This window comes from Danaus plexippus, chromosome 26, assembly GCF_018135715.1.
Source record: "Danaus plexippus chromosome 26, MEX_DaPlex, whole genome shotgun sequence".
Classification (NCBI taxonomy): Eukaryota; Metazoa; Arthropoda; class Insecta; order Lepidoptera; family Nymphalidae; genus Danaus; species Danaus plexippus.
In genome coordinates this window covers 367,527-383,415 of record NC_083554.1, presented here as the reverse complement: position 1 = coordinate 383,415, position 15,889 = coordinate 367,527, and the positions used below count along the sequence as shown (strand labels likewise).

Below are 15,889 nucleotides of genomic sequence, written 5' to 3'. Positions count from 1 at the left end.
ATCATTAAAGATACGTCAATGTCAAACAAAGAGCAAAAAATATATCATTGATCTTCATTAGTACTACGAGAGGGACCGTAGAGGATTTGTAATAGACAAACTGACCATGTTTATGGAAGTTGGCTTTTAGGTAGAATAAAATTTAATGATTTATAAAATGCAAACACCATTTTTTTCGATAAAACCATATCAAATTAAAAAAATGCAAAAGAAAATGAATACGCGACGGGAATGCATGATTTCTCCTTCAGTGGGTTGTTAAGATTATGTGATGGAATGTTTTAGCGGTGGCAGAAGCCGGCGTGCGACTGTCATACAAATAGGATAGATTCAATCACACCAGACCGACGCGGAGAGACAGGAGGTGGTTAGCGAGCTGGAGGAAGACCACCTACGGGCACCCTCCGGCGAACACGCGCTTCAAAACTACAACTAGTAAATAGTGATGTAATTGACAAACGGTACCAGCTACACCGAGATCCTGTTCAGGTAAAGGGCTCGACATGTTAATCGTACTAACGGATGTTGGCAGCGATATTATTCGTATCATCGACTAAGTTCTTGAAAAAAAATTTATTGAGGTATTAAATTTCGTCTATAACAGTTCATTACTCCGAAGAAGTCACGCCGAGGAATGCATTCCGAATCCCGAATGTCACCAAATCACTGATATCACTACCAGGAATGTCCGCATTAATTCCATAACTTGTGTCTCTCGTCACGTACAGAGATGACTTTATTTTGATATTGCACGCCCGTTTTTTTATTGGCTATTGTTTTTTTCACAGCTACCTGCAACGACGCTGGCGCCTGGCACTTATACTTTACGAATATATTATTAATAGTGAGTAGGTTCACCAGCCTGACCCTCGCCGAGGACACGTTCCCGACGGAATCTAACAAACAGTTCGACTTCAACAAACGACACGAATAAAGTTCAATCGTGGTTTTGAAAGAAATTTTCCATTTAGTACATTTCACACTGCTATGAAAACATATATGAACGTCTTTCACATCATGGCCAACTGAATAAACTAAAAACAAGTAATTGTCCAAGTGTACGTGAATTATTGTACGGAATGATTTACAGTTTTTATTAATTTAAACTAACTTACACTGTTTTAAATCAGAGACACGTCCGTAAGATACAGTTATGAATAAAATAACTTTTAATATTCCTGTGACATTTTATTAGGAGGACGGTTCACTTCTTATACTCGTAATACGAATGCGCGGTTGTTTGGATTCGGGATGAATAATTATACATCGAAGCTTTATGTGTTTACATCTACATATTATAGACATAAATTAACAACAGAGACGTAAGATACGACTACACTAATATAAAAATATATCATATTCATTAAGAGTCGGATATTGGGTTGCTTGCATATAAATTAAAGAAGCGATGTGAAACTGAGTCGAAGAAAACGCGGTAGGTGTATCGAGTTATTGTTTGACACGCACCGACTGAAACAAGGTCGAAACAAAAGCTATTTATGCCTTTATGTGTGTATGGCACGACATTTTCTCCTAAACTTTCGATACACGTGACAAATGTTCGGATTAATTTATGGTCAGGCGCTTTTTATGGTATTCATGGCATGTCATGAATTACGTGTATAATGGTCTTTATTATTTATGATAGAGTCATAGTAATTGGCAATAAAAGATTGTAATGATAGTTTTACTCGGATAATACATACTTTGTTAGTGAATAACATCATTTAAGATCGTGTTTAATACCTCCGTGTAGATATAACCCTCCCAGAGTCTACCGGTTCAGTCTCTACAGCATACTCACTGCCTACATACATATATTATCAAATTATAAATCTAAAAGCTGTATTAATGTTTATATCGTATTTAGTTTTGAGAGACATTGTATTGAAAATAAAATACCCTTAATAGATTCTAATTAAAATATCTCCCCGGGGAGCGTCCTTCCTCTGTAATCTGTCACACGTGAGCGACAAATCCCCGTTTTTCCTTCGTTTCTTGTTGATCTCAATTAGACGAAACACGTTGGTTCCGCCCTAGCGTCCCTGCTAACTGGCATTCCGTTACATTTACCATACCAATTAACATTTTCAGCGTGGCCCGCACCGCGCCGCATATACATTATAACAAGGTGGGTGTTCCTGGTTATGTTAATATTATTATTATATTTCATTGTGATAGATTTATTTATAATCATATATTTTTTCTATACACTGGTTGTGTCATTAGAGTCATTCGTCAAACATGTCTCATAATAAAGTTATAGATACTCCATTAAACTGAGTACATTACTTAACATGCACTTATTATATATATTGCGCGTGAGGTGTACACGTGTGTGATCGAGTATTATGTTATCCTCATAGCGTCTAAACAGAACATTAATTCATAATTATTAATTCTCTGAGTCAGTTGGTCTAATATCAATCTGAGCTCACATGCCGGGCGCCCCGCGGCTACGCGTTCCTCGCATAACTCAGATCTTCCCTCCACAGTAATTAGTGTACAGCACACACAAACACACTACTTAAAAGGATCTTTTTTATATTTGTTTATAATATAAGTAACTTTTAGGTTTCCCCTTCAGTTTCCACTGCCGTGTGTGTGTGTGTGTGTGTGTGTGTGTGTGTTTGTGTCCTGTAGTTATTACGATACAACTGCTATTTGTAGGATTCTTTTTTATAATATGTGTTTTTTTTTATATATATTAAGAAACTTGTACATCTATAAAAAAAATTGGTGCTTTTTCATCTTAATGTATGAAGTATTATATTTTATTCTTTTGGAAAACAAACATTAAATCTTTCTTCTTCCAAAGAAAATATAACGTGACCGTAATTCACATTTACTTGTAGCTCAATATTTTTAAGAGAAATCAAAAATATCATAATGTGGTATCTCAACAGGGGCAAAGTGATGGGAAAATACCTTATCGATGGTAGGATATGATGTCAGGGTCGCAGCGGGAGCTCTTATCGTTCATATCTGGCGCCTAAATTCCTGAACGCTCTCACACCGACTGTGAAAAAGAATCGCCACTGACGGACGGACGAAGACGGGAATCACAAATATATAACTTATATGAGTTAAAAACATAGTGTTAGGCACTATAAATAATCGGTTAAGCATACTGACATTCAGAGTCTCTCATGGGTCGATAGAAGCTCCCATAGCTAGGGATCAAGACAAGGGAAAGAAGGAGTCGCAGAACATTCATAGTAGAGAGTCGTAAAGTGTACAAACAGTATCAGAGTTTACGATCAAACGTTAAATGTGATGCAGAAACGACAGGTACCTTCTGGCGTGCTCGAGGAATATGAACAAAAAAACTAACAAGAGACTTACTCGACCGGTAGCGATCTAAACTCGCTCTTATATGTTTGCATTATGACGTGTTTTCGTCTACAGACTGGTGTGATAATAAATCATTTGCTATGATGACACGTGTCAGGTATCCCGGGAGCTGTCCCGGTGACGTAATGTGTTTATTTATGAGGGGGCACGTCACTGATGACGTCACGGGCGATATGGACCAAAGATGTAGACAGAGAATGAAAAGTTAAAGAGCGGGAAACAAGAACAAGACTTAGTGCGTCCTAGTATATTGTTAATCGAAATTACATTGTAAGATTGGCTGTAGCCATGACTGTTCCGGCGCAGAATGATTATTGTTTTTTTTATTTATATCATTAAAATATTATATTATACACCTGAATTTCTAAAATCAAGTAGTCTAAATAAATTCATATTACGTCAGCTACTGGTCAGTTAGAGTTCCGTCACAACTGGTCTAGCAGTTTCAGAGTTTAGATGGAACAAACTGAAAAAAATTGTGATAAATGACATTCGATATATGTATTATGGGCATCTAGTAAAAAACCGTAATTTTAATATTACAAACAGACATTATAATTTAATTTATTTGTAGATAATAAATACAACATTCGTTAAACGGCCGGACGATCGGACATTTATATTATATATAATTTAAGTACGTTATTATGTGGAGGTAGTTTAACAGCGATCAGCGCTAAACGATCCACGAACATTGATCACGCGTCATTATAATGCTGGGCCTGCATACAGAGGCCGACTAATGAGATAGTAATACACGGGGAAGGTCCGTCACACAGCCGAGACGCTAGTGACGATCTACTCTATGGGTCAATAGTGACAGACGGTCTGATAAATCAAAGGTTTTTATATATAACACCAGACGCTGCTCGCGTAGCATCCGCCGCCACTAGGCTGAGGCGACACGCTTCATTAAAACCACGCATTAACATAAACAAATAAAATGAGCTATTACGAATTCAATTTACAATCTCGAGTCTTTTGAATTAGTCGCAGTAAATAATATCTGTAACAGGCGCGCTGGAGATGAACCGCGGGCCGGGTCTACACGCACTATACACTATACGGTGCAGTGACTGAGAGCGCCGCACTGTACTGAACACTGTTTGTTGTACGGTTTGTACAATTTCACGAAATATATATATTATAAGGTAATGAAGATGTACCACTACTTGCACATCTTAATTACCTTATAATTAGAGTGAATTTCAATTCAATCGTCTTGGAATTTTTTTCGTCAATTGAGTTTTAGTGGAGTTATTGAAATTCTACTAGATATTGCTTAGTTGGAGAGTGCATGTGTGCATGTTTGTACCCGTGGAGGTCTGTACGTGGTTCTAGGAAGGATGGTCGTGAAGTGCCCTCCCGCCGCGCCCTCCCGGGGAGGGACACACCGCTCGGTACTAGTGATGCGGGTATCGATATATCTTTTATCGTGAAGACAAAAGTTTACAAGAGCCAAGAGTTCAATTAATTATTACATTTCAAATACATATTATACAGTGTTTAGGGTTACAGCGACACTCAAATATATGTCGAAGTTATAATTAAACAACAAGATACTATAAAATCAATGAAGCATCTCTCGTGTGTATTTAATATTACTAATGTATATATTTCAAAATGATCGATACATTTCCATGGTGACGGTCGTGTCCCATCCCTCCCGCGGCGCCTCCCGGTCCCTCGCCGCAGGGCTCCATTGTCCGATCAGTTAAAACTGCCTCATATTCGGTTACCCTCCGCCACACTATCGATATCTCACCTCTATCTGCCCGTAAACTAACCGAACTCGATCTCCGTCTAACCTAATCGGTCCTCTATTCCCTGAACCCTAACGTCTAATCTCCCGTGAGCGCCGCCAGCCGAGCGGACTCCATATAAGACATCATTTTAATTTTATAACATCTTGAACAAACACCAAACTCAATAAATTACTTAACAATGATCTAACGTCGCACCTTATTTGTTTTCGCTTTTGTTGGATTTATTTTATGTTATTTTGTACTAGAGATAACGTGATTCTATTACAAATAACGTTATTCGACAACAAACTGAAACCCGTCCAAGACGCTGATTGTAAGTTATCAAAACATTTAATTTCAGTCGTCCACAGCACCGCAACTTGTCATATAACAAGCCTCCAAATGAAATTGTATAAGGATTCATATTCAGGCTACATGTATTAGCGTATCGCAGATATACAAATCGTTTATTTAATAGCAAGGATGGCCAGCACGCAGTGTCTGTTGTGTATACATGTGTGTGTGTGTACTTTAATGTCACTCGTGAGATCAAAACAGTTTACTTGAATAATAGTATTGTCCGCGGCTCCGTCCGTTGAACATCACAGTTCGGCTCAGAGAGAAATTTATAGTGTTTTAAAACAATACAAATTCTAAATCTACGTTTGGAAGCGATTGCAGCGCTATCTGTCGGCCTGATTTGTAAATATGTAGTAACTATCCGGGGCGGCACGCAAATGCATACAAAAAAAAAAATCATTAAAATTGGTACAACCGTTTAGGAAGCGTTCAGTGACATACACACTTATAATAGAATTATATATATAAAGATATCCTTGACAGCAGTGGCAAATAAGTGTTTTATATATGATGGATGTATGTATGGTTGTCAGTATGTACATACCTCGGGGTCGATCTTCTTATACTCGGGGTCCTCCTCGTCCACCTCGAAGTACATCTCGGTGGAGGTGAGCGACACCGTGCCAGGAGCAGCCAGACCGGGCGCCACGAGTCGGGCGCGAGTACTGATGTTCACAGGACCTGAGAAATACTTAATATATACTAATTGTTTATATACCAGATATATTTTATTTTAGTATTATTTTTAATTTAAAAATTATACTTAGTATTAAATAACATGTATTTCAAAGTATCACTTTATATACGCCTGCTAATTTTACATCAGCAAAAACATCGTTCAGGAACATGGCTATTAAATATTCGATTTATTTTATTTATGGAATTTGCTTTCTGACGTACTTTTTAATACCTTCTTATTAAAGAGACGTTATTTGTTGGTCATTATATTTAATGGTTTTGTATGCACTCACCGCTGACGTCCTGGTCTGTGTCTCGTTCATCCAGCAGTAGTTCGGCGTCATCCAGGAGCTCGGCCGCCGGCGCCGCCGCCAACGACGCGCCGCCGGAAGCTTGTGCGATACGAGCGTGAAGTTCCTCTGTGGCCTGTTCAATAAAATTACGTATCTGTATATTTCTAGTGACACTTATGATATATGCTGACAGATGAGCCAAATTCTCTACCCATTGGAATATAAAAGTACTAATGTATGCTATACTGAGTGTTTTTTTAAAGGATTTAGGTGTACAAGAATTTCACCAATAATCGGAAAACAACAACAGTACCTCTATTTTAGGGCACTCTACATCAACAAAAATATCTCCTACGAGGATCCGTCCTTTTGAGAGCGATTCATTTGTATAGAAGTCCATTATGAGACACTACCGACTAAACAAGTACTATATATAGGTAGTGACCTGTAGTATAGCATCCGAGGGTGGTGCTGGAGGCGCGTGTGTTCCCCGTGCGTGTCTCCGCCCCTTGGCGTCGGGCACGAGCCGGCGTCGTCTCCTGGCGTCATCCTCCCACGAGTCCAGCTTCCAAAATCCACCGTCGATGGACTCGCCTTCGCTCACACTGAATGGAAGTAAAACATTGTAAGATTATTTCATTGAAATGAAGCAATCACAATAAGAAAGGGAAAATAGACATCAGGTGGAAATCCATTGGGCGTGAGTTGTCTCTAACAAAATGATGTCATCATCCATTAGCTCTTCCAACGTATCCAATCTCTGTCAAAGTTTATGGGTATATATGTGACGTCACAATGGATCATCTAGTCTTATTGCACCCCTCACCCGGTCCTGGCGGCGGCGGCGTGCTGCAGCCTGTCCAGCAGTCTCCGGGCGGCGGCCTGGTCCCTCCTCCTGGCGGCCGCTATGAGTCTCTCGCACGTGCGCTCCTCCTCCGACCTCTCCTGACACGTGCTCGCACACAGACACTACACAATGAACACGGAAATTAGTACGAGGCAAGTATTTACAGAATTTAATTAACAATGTTTGAGTAGCTAAGGTAAACTTATGAGACCAAACACTGAGATATAACCCTTCATTATATACAAGCTTTGATACTTAAGCGTATCGAAGTGGATACTACTTCGGTTTCTCCATAGGTCTTCAAATAAAATACAACACTCTGGCTGACCGCCTAATTTTAATGTCACATCGAAAATAGTAATCTAGTCCAGTAACCTCAAAGTCGGCATGTTTCAGTACATCATCAGCCCTCATCCGGTTCAAGATGAACTCCGCTTCATTTGCGACCCTCACGATGTGATCCCTCATGGCGTGCGACAGCAGCCGGCCCTCGTTGATCAGCTCTATGAAGGCGAGGCCGGCGTGCTTCTGTAAGGAGTTCTGCCACTCCTGTGAGCATAGCAGCATCACCAGCTCCACCACGGACGTACTGGACTTGAACGTCTGGAGACCTGGAAGTAAGATAAGCATGGTTTAACATCCATAAGGATTAAGTTTGTGATTTTAATCTGATAGAAGATTCTAAATTAATAAAGTACACAAATATATAATCAGCAACTATTTCTATCGACACTAGCTCCATGTGATGAATAGATATGTTGAAACACTGACTCACCTTCCATCAGTAGTTCCTGCCCGTGGCTGCCCACCAACGTCTTAGAGAGGAATGGCGCAAAGTCGAGCATGATCTCTCGGAGCAGAGGACACACTGGGCCCAGGGCTGTCTCCAGCTTGTGGGTCAGAGAGGCCTCACGAGACGCGCCCTCGCACAGCGGGGACAAGGACAGCCGGCTAGTGCTTCGTTGTCCTGGAGGATTAAAGAACAAATTAGTCTAAGTTTAGAAACAGAAATGCAAGTAAAAATAAATAGTTTCCGACAAACAGGTTTTTTACGACAAGCATTTTGTCTGGATTAAGTTAACTTTACAGATATTGTTGTAAACATTCTTTTGTGAAGTTTCATCAATGTTTTTTTTCCTTACCGAGTGTAAATGTCTCTGTGCTGTTTGAAGGCTTCGATTCTGCCTTTGAGCGATGTGATGGTGCTCAGTATTCCTCATGTGAATTTGTTTATCAATATCTGGAAGGAAAAATAGTTTGAAAAATCAAATTGGAACTGGCTACACTTGTAGATTTGTAAAAATACCTATGACATACTCAAAGTTGTAAGGGTAATTAGGGTATAGCTTAAAGGTATGTGTGCAAATACTTATTAAAATCATAAGAATTGACGTCGTTAGTCTAAAGTTTTTATTTGTTAAGAATTTTTATTACATATAACTTCAGAGAGTATCAAGGACCATTCGTCTAAGAGGGGAGTTTTTTTGCGGTCAAAGATTGAAAATTTGAAACGGTTAAAAGACTTAAGACGACAACAATATCACTGTTTGTTTGTTTTGCCTACTGTTGCGACGCTACTGGGATGAGCACTTGAATCTCTAAGTATAAAGGATCTCCTCGGTATTATTAATAAGGTTGATCATGAGCAAGTGAGCAGGGCTTCCTGCATTCTCTTTCATCGCATGAAAATCAGCTGTAATACTTTCCGTAAATATAGTTTCCCAGGTGAATTCTTTGGTTCCTCACCTTCATGCACATTTCCGTCGTGTTCCCTGCCCCTGCCGGTGATGGTGGCCGGGCCTCTCTCTCCTTCCTCGTTTAGGTTTACATCTGTCCAGGACTCATCGTTGCTGACCTATAAAATAATATTTAATCCATGTTCGAGCCTCTGACCTCTGTGTCAAACATTAAAAAATTAAAAGTTCGATTATTTATAATGTTTTTTCGTCTCGTTTACATACAGGGTGTTTGTTATCATCCAAGGCCACGTCGCTGGACGTTTCCGGGTCGTTGTTGGTCGTCTCAGTCGAGTTCAGATGAAATGAGCCGGCGTCCTCTATCGAGTCCACACTCTGTGACACATAGCTCATTACATTATTTTATTACAGCGAATAAGAAACGTGATGTTATTTTCATTTATATAACATTATAAGAATAGTTTTTGATCTTGTCTTATGAAAAAATGAAGAACCTATTAAATTAATTGAGAAGTAAGTAACCTTTCAAATAAATTATTATTGATTTGTATTCGTAGTTATCTTGACTGCCTTTTGGTCATGGTTCTTCTAATTTTTTAGTTACGATATAACATAAGAAAGCCTTGATAACTATTCATGTTCATAGCCTCCGTGTTTGATTTTTTTTTCTCTAAATTAACGAGCGCATCCACACATTCATACCGAATATAAAAGCTTAAAGAACTTAAATTTATATAAGAATTTTATAATAAGATGATGTTATGTTGAGAGACATGCACAAATATGAATATATTATTAAAATGATGAATAAGGAAATTCATGCAAACTAGATAAAGGTGAAAAAGGCAAGCGAAGCAGTAGCATGCATTATATACTTATACCATACTTGGATAGAACAATATTTGAAGTTACGAAAACATATATGCAGAGAAAGGCAATAGTGAATACTTACTGATTAATTTTTTTATTGCTATAGTCCTTATTCATTTTGCAGTAAAACGACAGTTCCGACATTTGAGTTTTAACAAGTAATATATTTTTATTTATTATACAAATAATCGGAGTACATAAATATATAACTGTTATAATTACATAGTTTATATAGGCAGTGTTTGTGCTGTGACGTCATAATGTTAATATTTTTTATGTAATATTTACAACACATTAAACGTGAGCCTAGCATTAGCTCAATACCGTGTTAGTAAAAGACCAGATTAATTTCACTGAAAAGCCTGTGTGTGTTCCTGGTGTTAGCGTTCAGAATGAATTTTGGAAGCCAGATTATACTAGGTCAGAAATTTAGTTACAATAGCATAGTACCGGACTTCCATGAATATGTGAGAGGTGTTCACGCTAAAACACGTGTGTAATGGAATGTTACAAACCAGATTCACAACAGACACCGTGATCCCCGATAAGGTTTTGGACCTTGCGGTGGGAGGCTTACAACAGGACAAAAACATCATTCTTTAATATCATATAAACCATCAAACAGTAACATTCATGATAACTAAGCTTCCGGCGGTCTAAGGTCAGTGTATCGGAAGCCGGAGCGCCTATTAGCTAACGATGTATTCTATAAAGGATGAGATTAACAGACTCCATGGATCTAGAGGAAATTAGACACCAAGAGTTTCAAAGACCACCAACGAGAAGAAGTCGCCTAAGCTAATAGGTCCAAGTCCTCCCGACCAACTAACCTTCTGCTTGAGCTGAGTTCTCAGCCGCAGACTGGATTGGTACAGCGGCACCTCCCCGCCCGCGGACACCGCCAGCTCCACGACCTTCGACCTCTCACCCGAATTCGGTTTCACCTCGTCCGTGCTCGTCTCAATCTTAGCCACTCCCTCCTCCATCCCATCCTTTATTTAACACGCGATAGCAAAATAAAAACGATCGTGATAAGCCAATGTAACGAGGAAACCACGTTGACCAATGACAATGAAATTTTACTAAAACATACCAGCAACTTATAAATGCCAACATATTTCATGATACACCTACTCGTGTACTGTTAGGGGGAGAGGAGGGGTCCATGCATCACAAGAGGATGGGGGGATTGATTACTATACTATTTTTTGTATTACTATACTACTCCTTATAAAATATACTTTTAGAATGTAATCAACACATGCTAAAGATTCATCTAAAACATTACCGTACTTTTCATTGGAATTTTTAATAAGCGGTCATGTTGAACAACTTCACATATAAAAAAAAATATCTAGATTATACAAAGATTAATGGAACAGATCTATGACAATCATATAGAGGAGAGTAATTAATAATATAATTAGCTATGTCGACACATGCCTAGTTATAATAAAACACACAGGTACTGAGTAGAGACAACACACAAAGCGGATCGGAGTGTTCCTTACCTTCATGGAGGGCGAGTCCAACTCATTCATAGTAGAGTTGTTCTCGTCAACTACAATCATTGCGTATTCCACGTCATCACCGTTGTGATCTACGGAATCGGAAATTAAGACATTATCATACTGTACGATGTAACATGTTCATGATGAAGCTTAAAAGAAGCAGTGGAGATTCTACTGGTATCGGTAATGTCTTTGTATCGTGAGAAAAATCTATATCGCTTCTTGATGCTTAGACAATGCTAAAAAATAAGTCAACATACAAAAGCTTTTGTACAAATCTTACAAATTTGTCAAATAAGTTTATAAAAAAGTGCAATATTTGAAAAAATCTATTTCATACAAAACTCGGACTAATTCATATCTGTGATCTTACAAATCATGCATATTTCGATGTCGGTGAAGTAAATCGATAGTTTAGACGATGAAGCAAATCATATTAAATTAAATTAAAATTATACAGCGATGCTAAGCCGGTGCTAAAACACTGTTTTGTCGAAAACAACAACGAAGGTTTAGAATTTAGTCGCGGTCGTTCGACATAAATAAAGTAAGTTTAATATAGCAACCGGATGTCCAACTGTCCGGAGCAGTTCGGTCCCGTCGAACGAACGTTCCAGTGTTCACGGACAAAACAGTGAGAACAAACATCGACCACACTGACGTCAGAGAACGTTCGCATTAACAACACCATGACAAGTAAATGTATCGGAGGCACAGCGCCGGCACTGGGCGAGCAGGTCGGCGGCAAACACACGTCACGGGCGCAGTCGCTGCGAACGTCCGGTCGCGTTTACCTGCGTGCGCGCGGTGGTAACTAGCGAGGCGTGCGTGCGGGTGCGAGGTAGTGTGCTGGCCGCAATCGAGTTTGCAGTGAGAGTGGCGAGCGGGGTGCCCACCGGGCAGGAACTGGGGGTACACGTGGTGGGACCACTGGGGGAACAGGGGCCGCGAGCCTGGGGGCCCGGGAGACACCACGGACCACGCGATAGGACAGCGCACGGGAAGAAGGGGAGGGAACGGAGAAATATGTGGAAGGTGTTGTGATGTATGATTAAAGAGAGCAGTGTCGACGTGTGTCGCGTTGTATGTAGACGCAGTGTAGCGGAGTGATAGTAACCAAGGTTTTACCAGTGTCCAAATCGTGACGCGATTTCAAGCGGCGTGAAAAAGAATCGAAAAAAAAACACCACTTCAGATATATACAGCTTGATATAGGTTCATCTCTCCTTTGTATTATGACAAGAAGATGAAGTCGAAAATTCAGATGTCATATCGTTCAATTAAGTCACTATTGTATCGTTTCGATATTCTTATAATAATATGTATGAATACACTATTTAATACCTATTAAAAGAAATTTCACAACAATAGGTGCGACTAAGCGTTTCGAAGAAGCAAAAAATGATTCTACAAAATAAGGTTTGATGATTTATGAAGAATTTATTTCACAAACTTTCTCATAAAGAATATAAACACGCACACGTCTACCAGTCAGGGTTACAGATAAAGAATAATAACAGACAAATATATCATGTGGTGATCAAACAGTCTAATGATACATTCCTGATTAAGTTAAATGAAAATGCTACATTAATTTGCTCTTTTATTAAAAACCTTTACGAATCAAATTAAGTTCGAATCAATAGAAAAAACTATGGTAACGCTAAAAATCCTATACGATGAAAATAAAATAATTATTAATGATAAATTAACATATTCGAAGGTTAGTGAATGTAATAGCGAAAGTAGTTTTACCGTGATGTTCGTGGGCGGCGTGCACGCGTCTGTTGCAGTCCGGGGCGGTGTGAGGTGGCGGCTCCAGGATGTCGCGGTACTTGGACACCATCAGCACGGAGATGAAGTACACTATCGCCAGAGACAGGAACTGAGCCTGCTTCGTTTCCTCCTGGGGACGTCATTGTACAATGGTATAAAAACAATAGGTGAATAAGACGGACGTATTGTACGTGGTCACTTACGACGTCTCTGTATATGACGGCCCTCAATCTGTTCACATCCATATCTTGCAGGAGTCTCTCCGGATCCTTCACAGGGCTGGTCGCGTCCGCTAAACTCGCCACCACGCTCTGTAATACACACCAGTACTATACGTACATAGCTATGGTATAAACGATTCGATATTTAGTTCATGATTCGTTTTCGAAACCTGATTCTATCATATACTAAGTGTTACCATAAATAATAAAAATTTTTTTTACTGTACGTAACATTTATGGCTATTATAGTATGATTGTTAAATAAATAAAAGAAACATCAAACATATATAAATATAATTTCAAGCGAACTCTGAAAAGCTGAAATACAGTCCTTTAAATCTTGAAACCACTTATCATTAGCAGCGCGCCTCGAGTATGTCTATTTGTGGGCAAATTCTTTACTGCTGGTCGTATGGATTGTTATAGGGCGTTCAACCTATCACGGTGTCTAGAAGCCCTAGTAAGCCCTACTTCATAAAACTGAATATAAATCATAGTCAAATGGATCAAGAACGGGACTAAACAACCGAGATTGGTCGAGTTTACTAAGAGGACCAACCATTTAGATAAGCTAGTATCAATAAAAAATTGTGCTGACATTTTAATGCCTTCCTTTAAAAATATGGCTCAGTTCGTCCTTCATATTACAGGCTGCCCCATAAAAACAATTGAATCCGGGTAACGGTCATGTTGTACTGTGTCGACTGATTGGCATGCACCCATATGGTCATATTGTTTATAAAATATTGGTCAATTGTCAAAATTTTCTCATCTGTAAACGAATTTTTCTATTTTAAACTAGTCTTTTTGATTTTGTCAGTCTTATTTTTTAATTATCCGTTAAGGTGTGATCAGTGTGTCTCTTATAGGTTGTTAGTCCTAAGTCATCACGGAGTCCTGTCACATAGTTTTGATGCTATCTTTGTCTCTCGAGATAAAAGTCTATGCCCTCGGACAGGATTTCTTCCAATTCTTTTCCTTGCTGCTTCGACCGCTTTTTCTCTATTAACTTTTAAATGAATGGTCAATTTTTTTTGACACAACATTTTATTTCTTCGTTGTACCTGTCAAGGCCCCGTACACACACAAATTTTTGCCTTATACTAATCGTGTGAAGGATTTTTAAAAACTACTTGCCATACCTACTTTATGTAACCAAATCACTAAGACTTGGTTCTCTTTATCACTCCACTCCATTTTAAAACCACTCAATATTTTACAATATATTGGCGAGAAAATAAACAAAACACATAAAACAACCGTATTAATATCGTCGATCCCAAATAAAAAGCGCGTTTTCATTTATTTTTAATTTAGTTTTAGTTTTTTTATTCAAAAGTTTTATTCAACAAACAAACAATCTGAAAGTGATTTGAATAATGTAGGGCAGTTTACCAGGCGATCATAAACATGAAGGAAACACCTTGAAATATTTAATCTTTAAGTTACTTTTTGTGATTCAGTAACGGATGTTACTTATTGTGCATTAATGTCGTCATCTTAATAAAAAAAAAAACTATTTAATCATATTATACTGGATATTAAAATTGACATCTAAATATTAAAATACCAGGCGGCCATAAGCGGATAGGAGTTTACCTTAGGCGACGGCGAGTCGTTCCGTCGAGCGCTGCAGCGCTGTCGCTCCTTGCACTCGAGACAGTTGCGTACAGCGCACGTGCACACCTGCGACATTGGGCGCTACAACTACCGCTACACTAACGCTACGCTATCACTTTAACTCTCGCAGACTTATGCGACCCTAGTAGCTTTTAATCGAAATTAACTTAATCAATTTTATAATAAGGATGCGACAGATCATATGTATGTATGGGGGATAAATAAAATAAGCTCTATAATTAATTAATAAACTAACAATTTTTGTATCTTAAATTGTATGGTCAAACTATAATTACTTTTCATATATTTGACAAGTTTCTAATCTAATTGGAATATTTTAAAAAGTTCTAATAAGTCTAATTTCGAAAGTAAGTCAACCATGACACAGAGACGTAACGAAGTAACTATTACGGAGATGAATTATAAAGACTTCGAGGACGACAGCTACAAATAAAATAACCAAAGACTGCTTTTCTACGAAAATAATTGCTTAAGGTGGACTACTATTAAAATATGGAATATTGAAGGTACATGGATGTGACAGTTGACGGGTATTATATTTATACAGGTGTGTAAATAGATTATAACAGGAGATCGAATCTATGGGCTTATGGATATTTTACTTGTTGTAGTGCAGCTGAAGTCTTAAGCTAAATTCATCACTATGTCCAGCTTTGTCGCTTGGAATGGTTATTGTGGCCAGACGAATGCAGTGTAATTGTATATTTTAATAACCCTTCCAGGTACTATGAAGGTAATCTATTTATATAATTTACTCACTAGAACAATATAATTCGTCTGTATCGTATGTTACATCTCTAATAGAATCTAAGATTAAATGTAACAATGAATTATTACGAGAAAGTCTTAGATCTGTTTAAAAATTCTAAACTAAGTATGAACCTTCGATTGATTAT

The 15,889-nt window shown here is 38.4% G+C and overlaps 1 protein-coding gene across 1 annotated transcript in view; it reads right to left on the bottom strand.

Moving 5' to 3' along the window:
- Positions 1 to 15,889, bottom strand: part of LOC116774284 (neurobeachin) — a 217,203-nt gene that overhangs the window by 85,648 nt on the left and 115,666 nt on the right. The window contains 16 exon segments of the mRNA XM_061524874.1: positions 6,004 to 6,140; positions 6,431 to 6,563; positions 6,876 to 7,035; positions 7,257 to 7,399; positions 7,653 to 7,888; positions 8,053 to 8,223; positions 8,226 to 8,244; positions 8,420 to 8,517; positions 9,024 to 9,132; positions 9,239 to 9,349; positions 10,360 to 10,416; positions 10,675 to 10,836; positions 11,356 to 11,444; positions 13,111 to 13,261; positions 13,335 to 13,442; positions 14,952 to 15,038. Coding sequence (XP_061380858.1) covers positions 6,004 to 6,140; positions 6,431 to 6,563; positions 6,876 to 7,035; positions 7,257 to 7,399; positions 7,653 to 7,888; positions 8,053 to 8,223; positions 8,226 to 8,244; positions 8,420 to 8,517; positions 9,024 to 9,132; positions 9,239 to 9,349; positions 10,360 to 10,416; positions 10,675 to 10,836; positions 11,356 to 11,444; positions 13,111 to 13,261; positions 13,335 to 13,442; positions 14,952 to 15,038 — 1,971 coding nt within the window.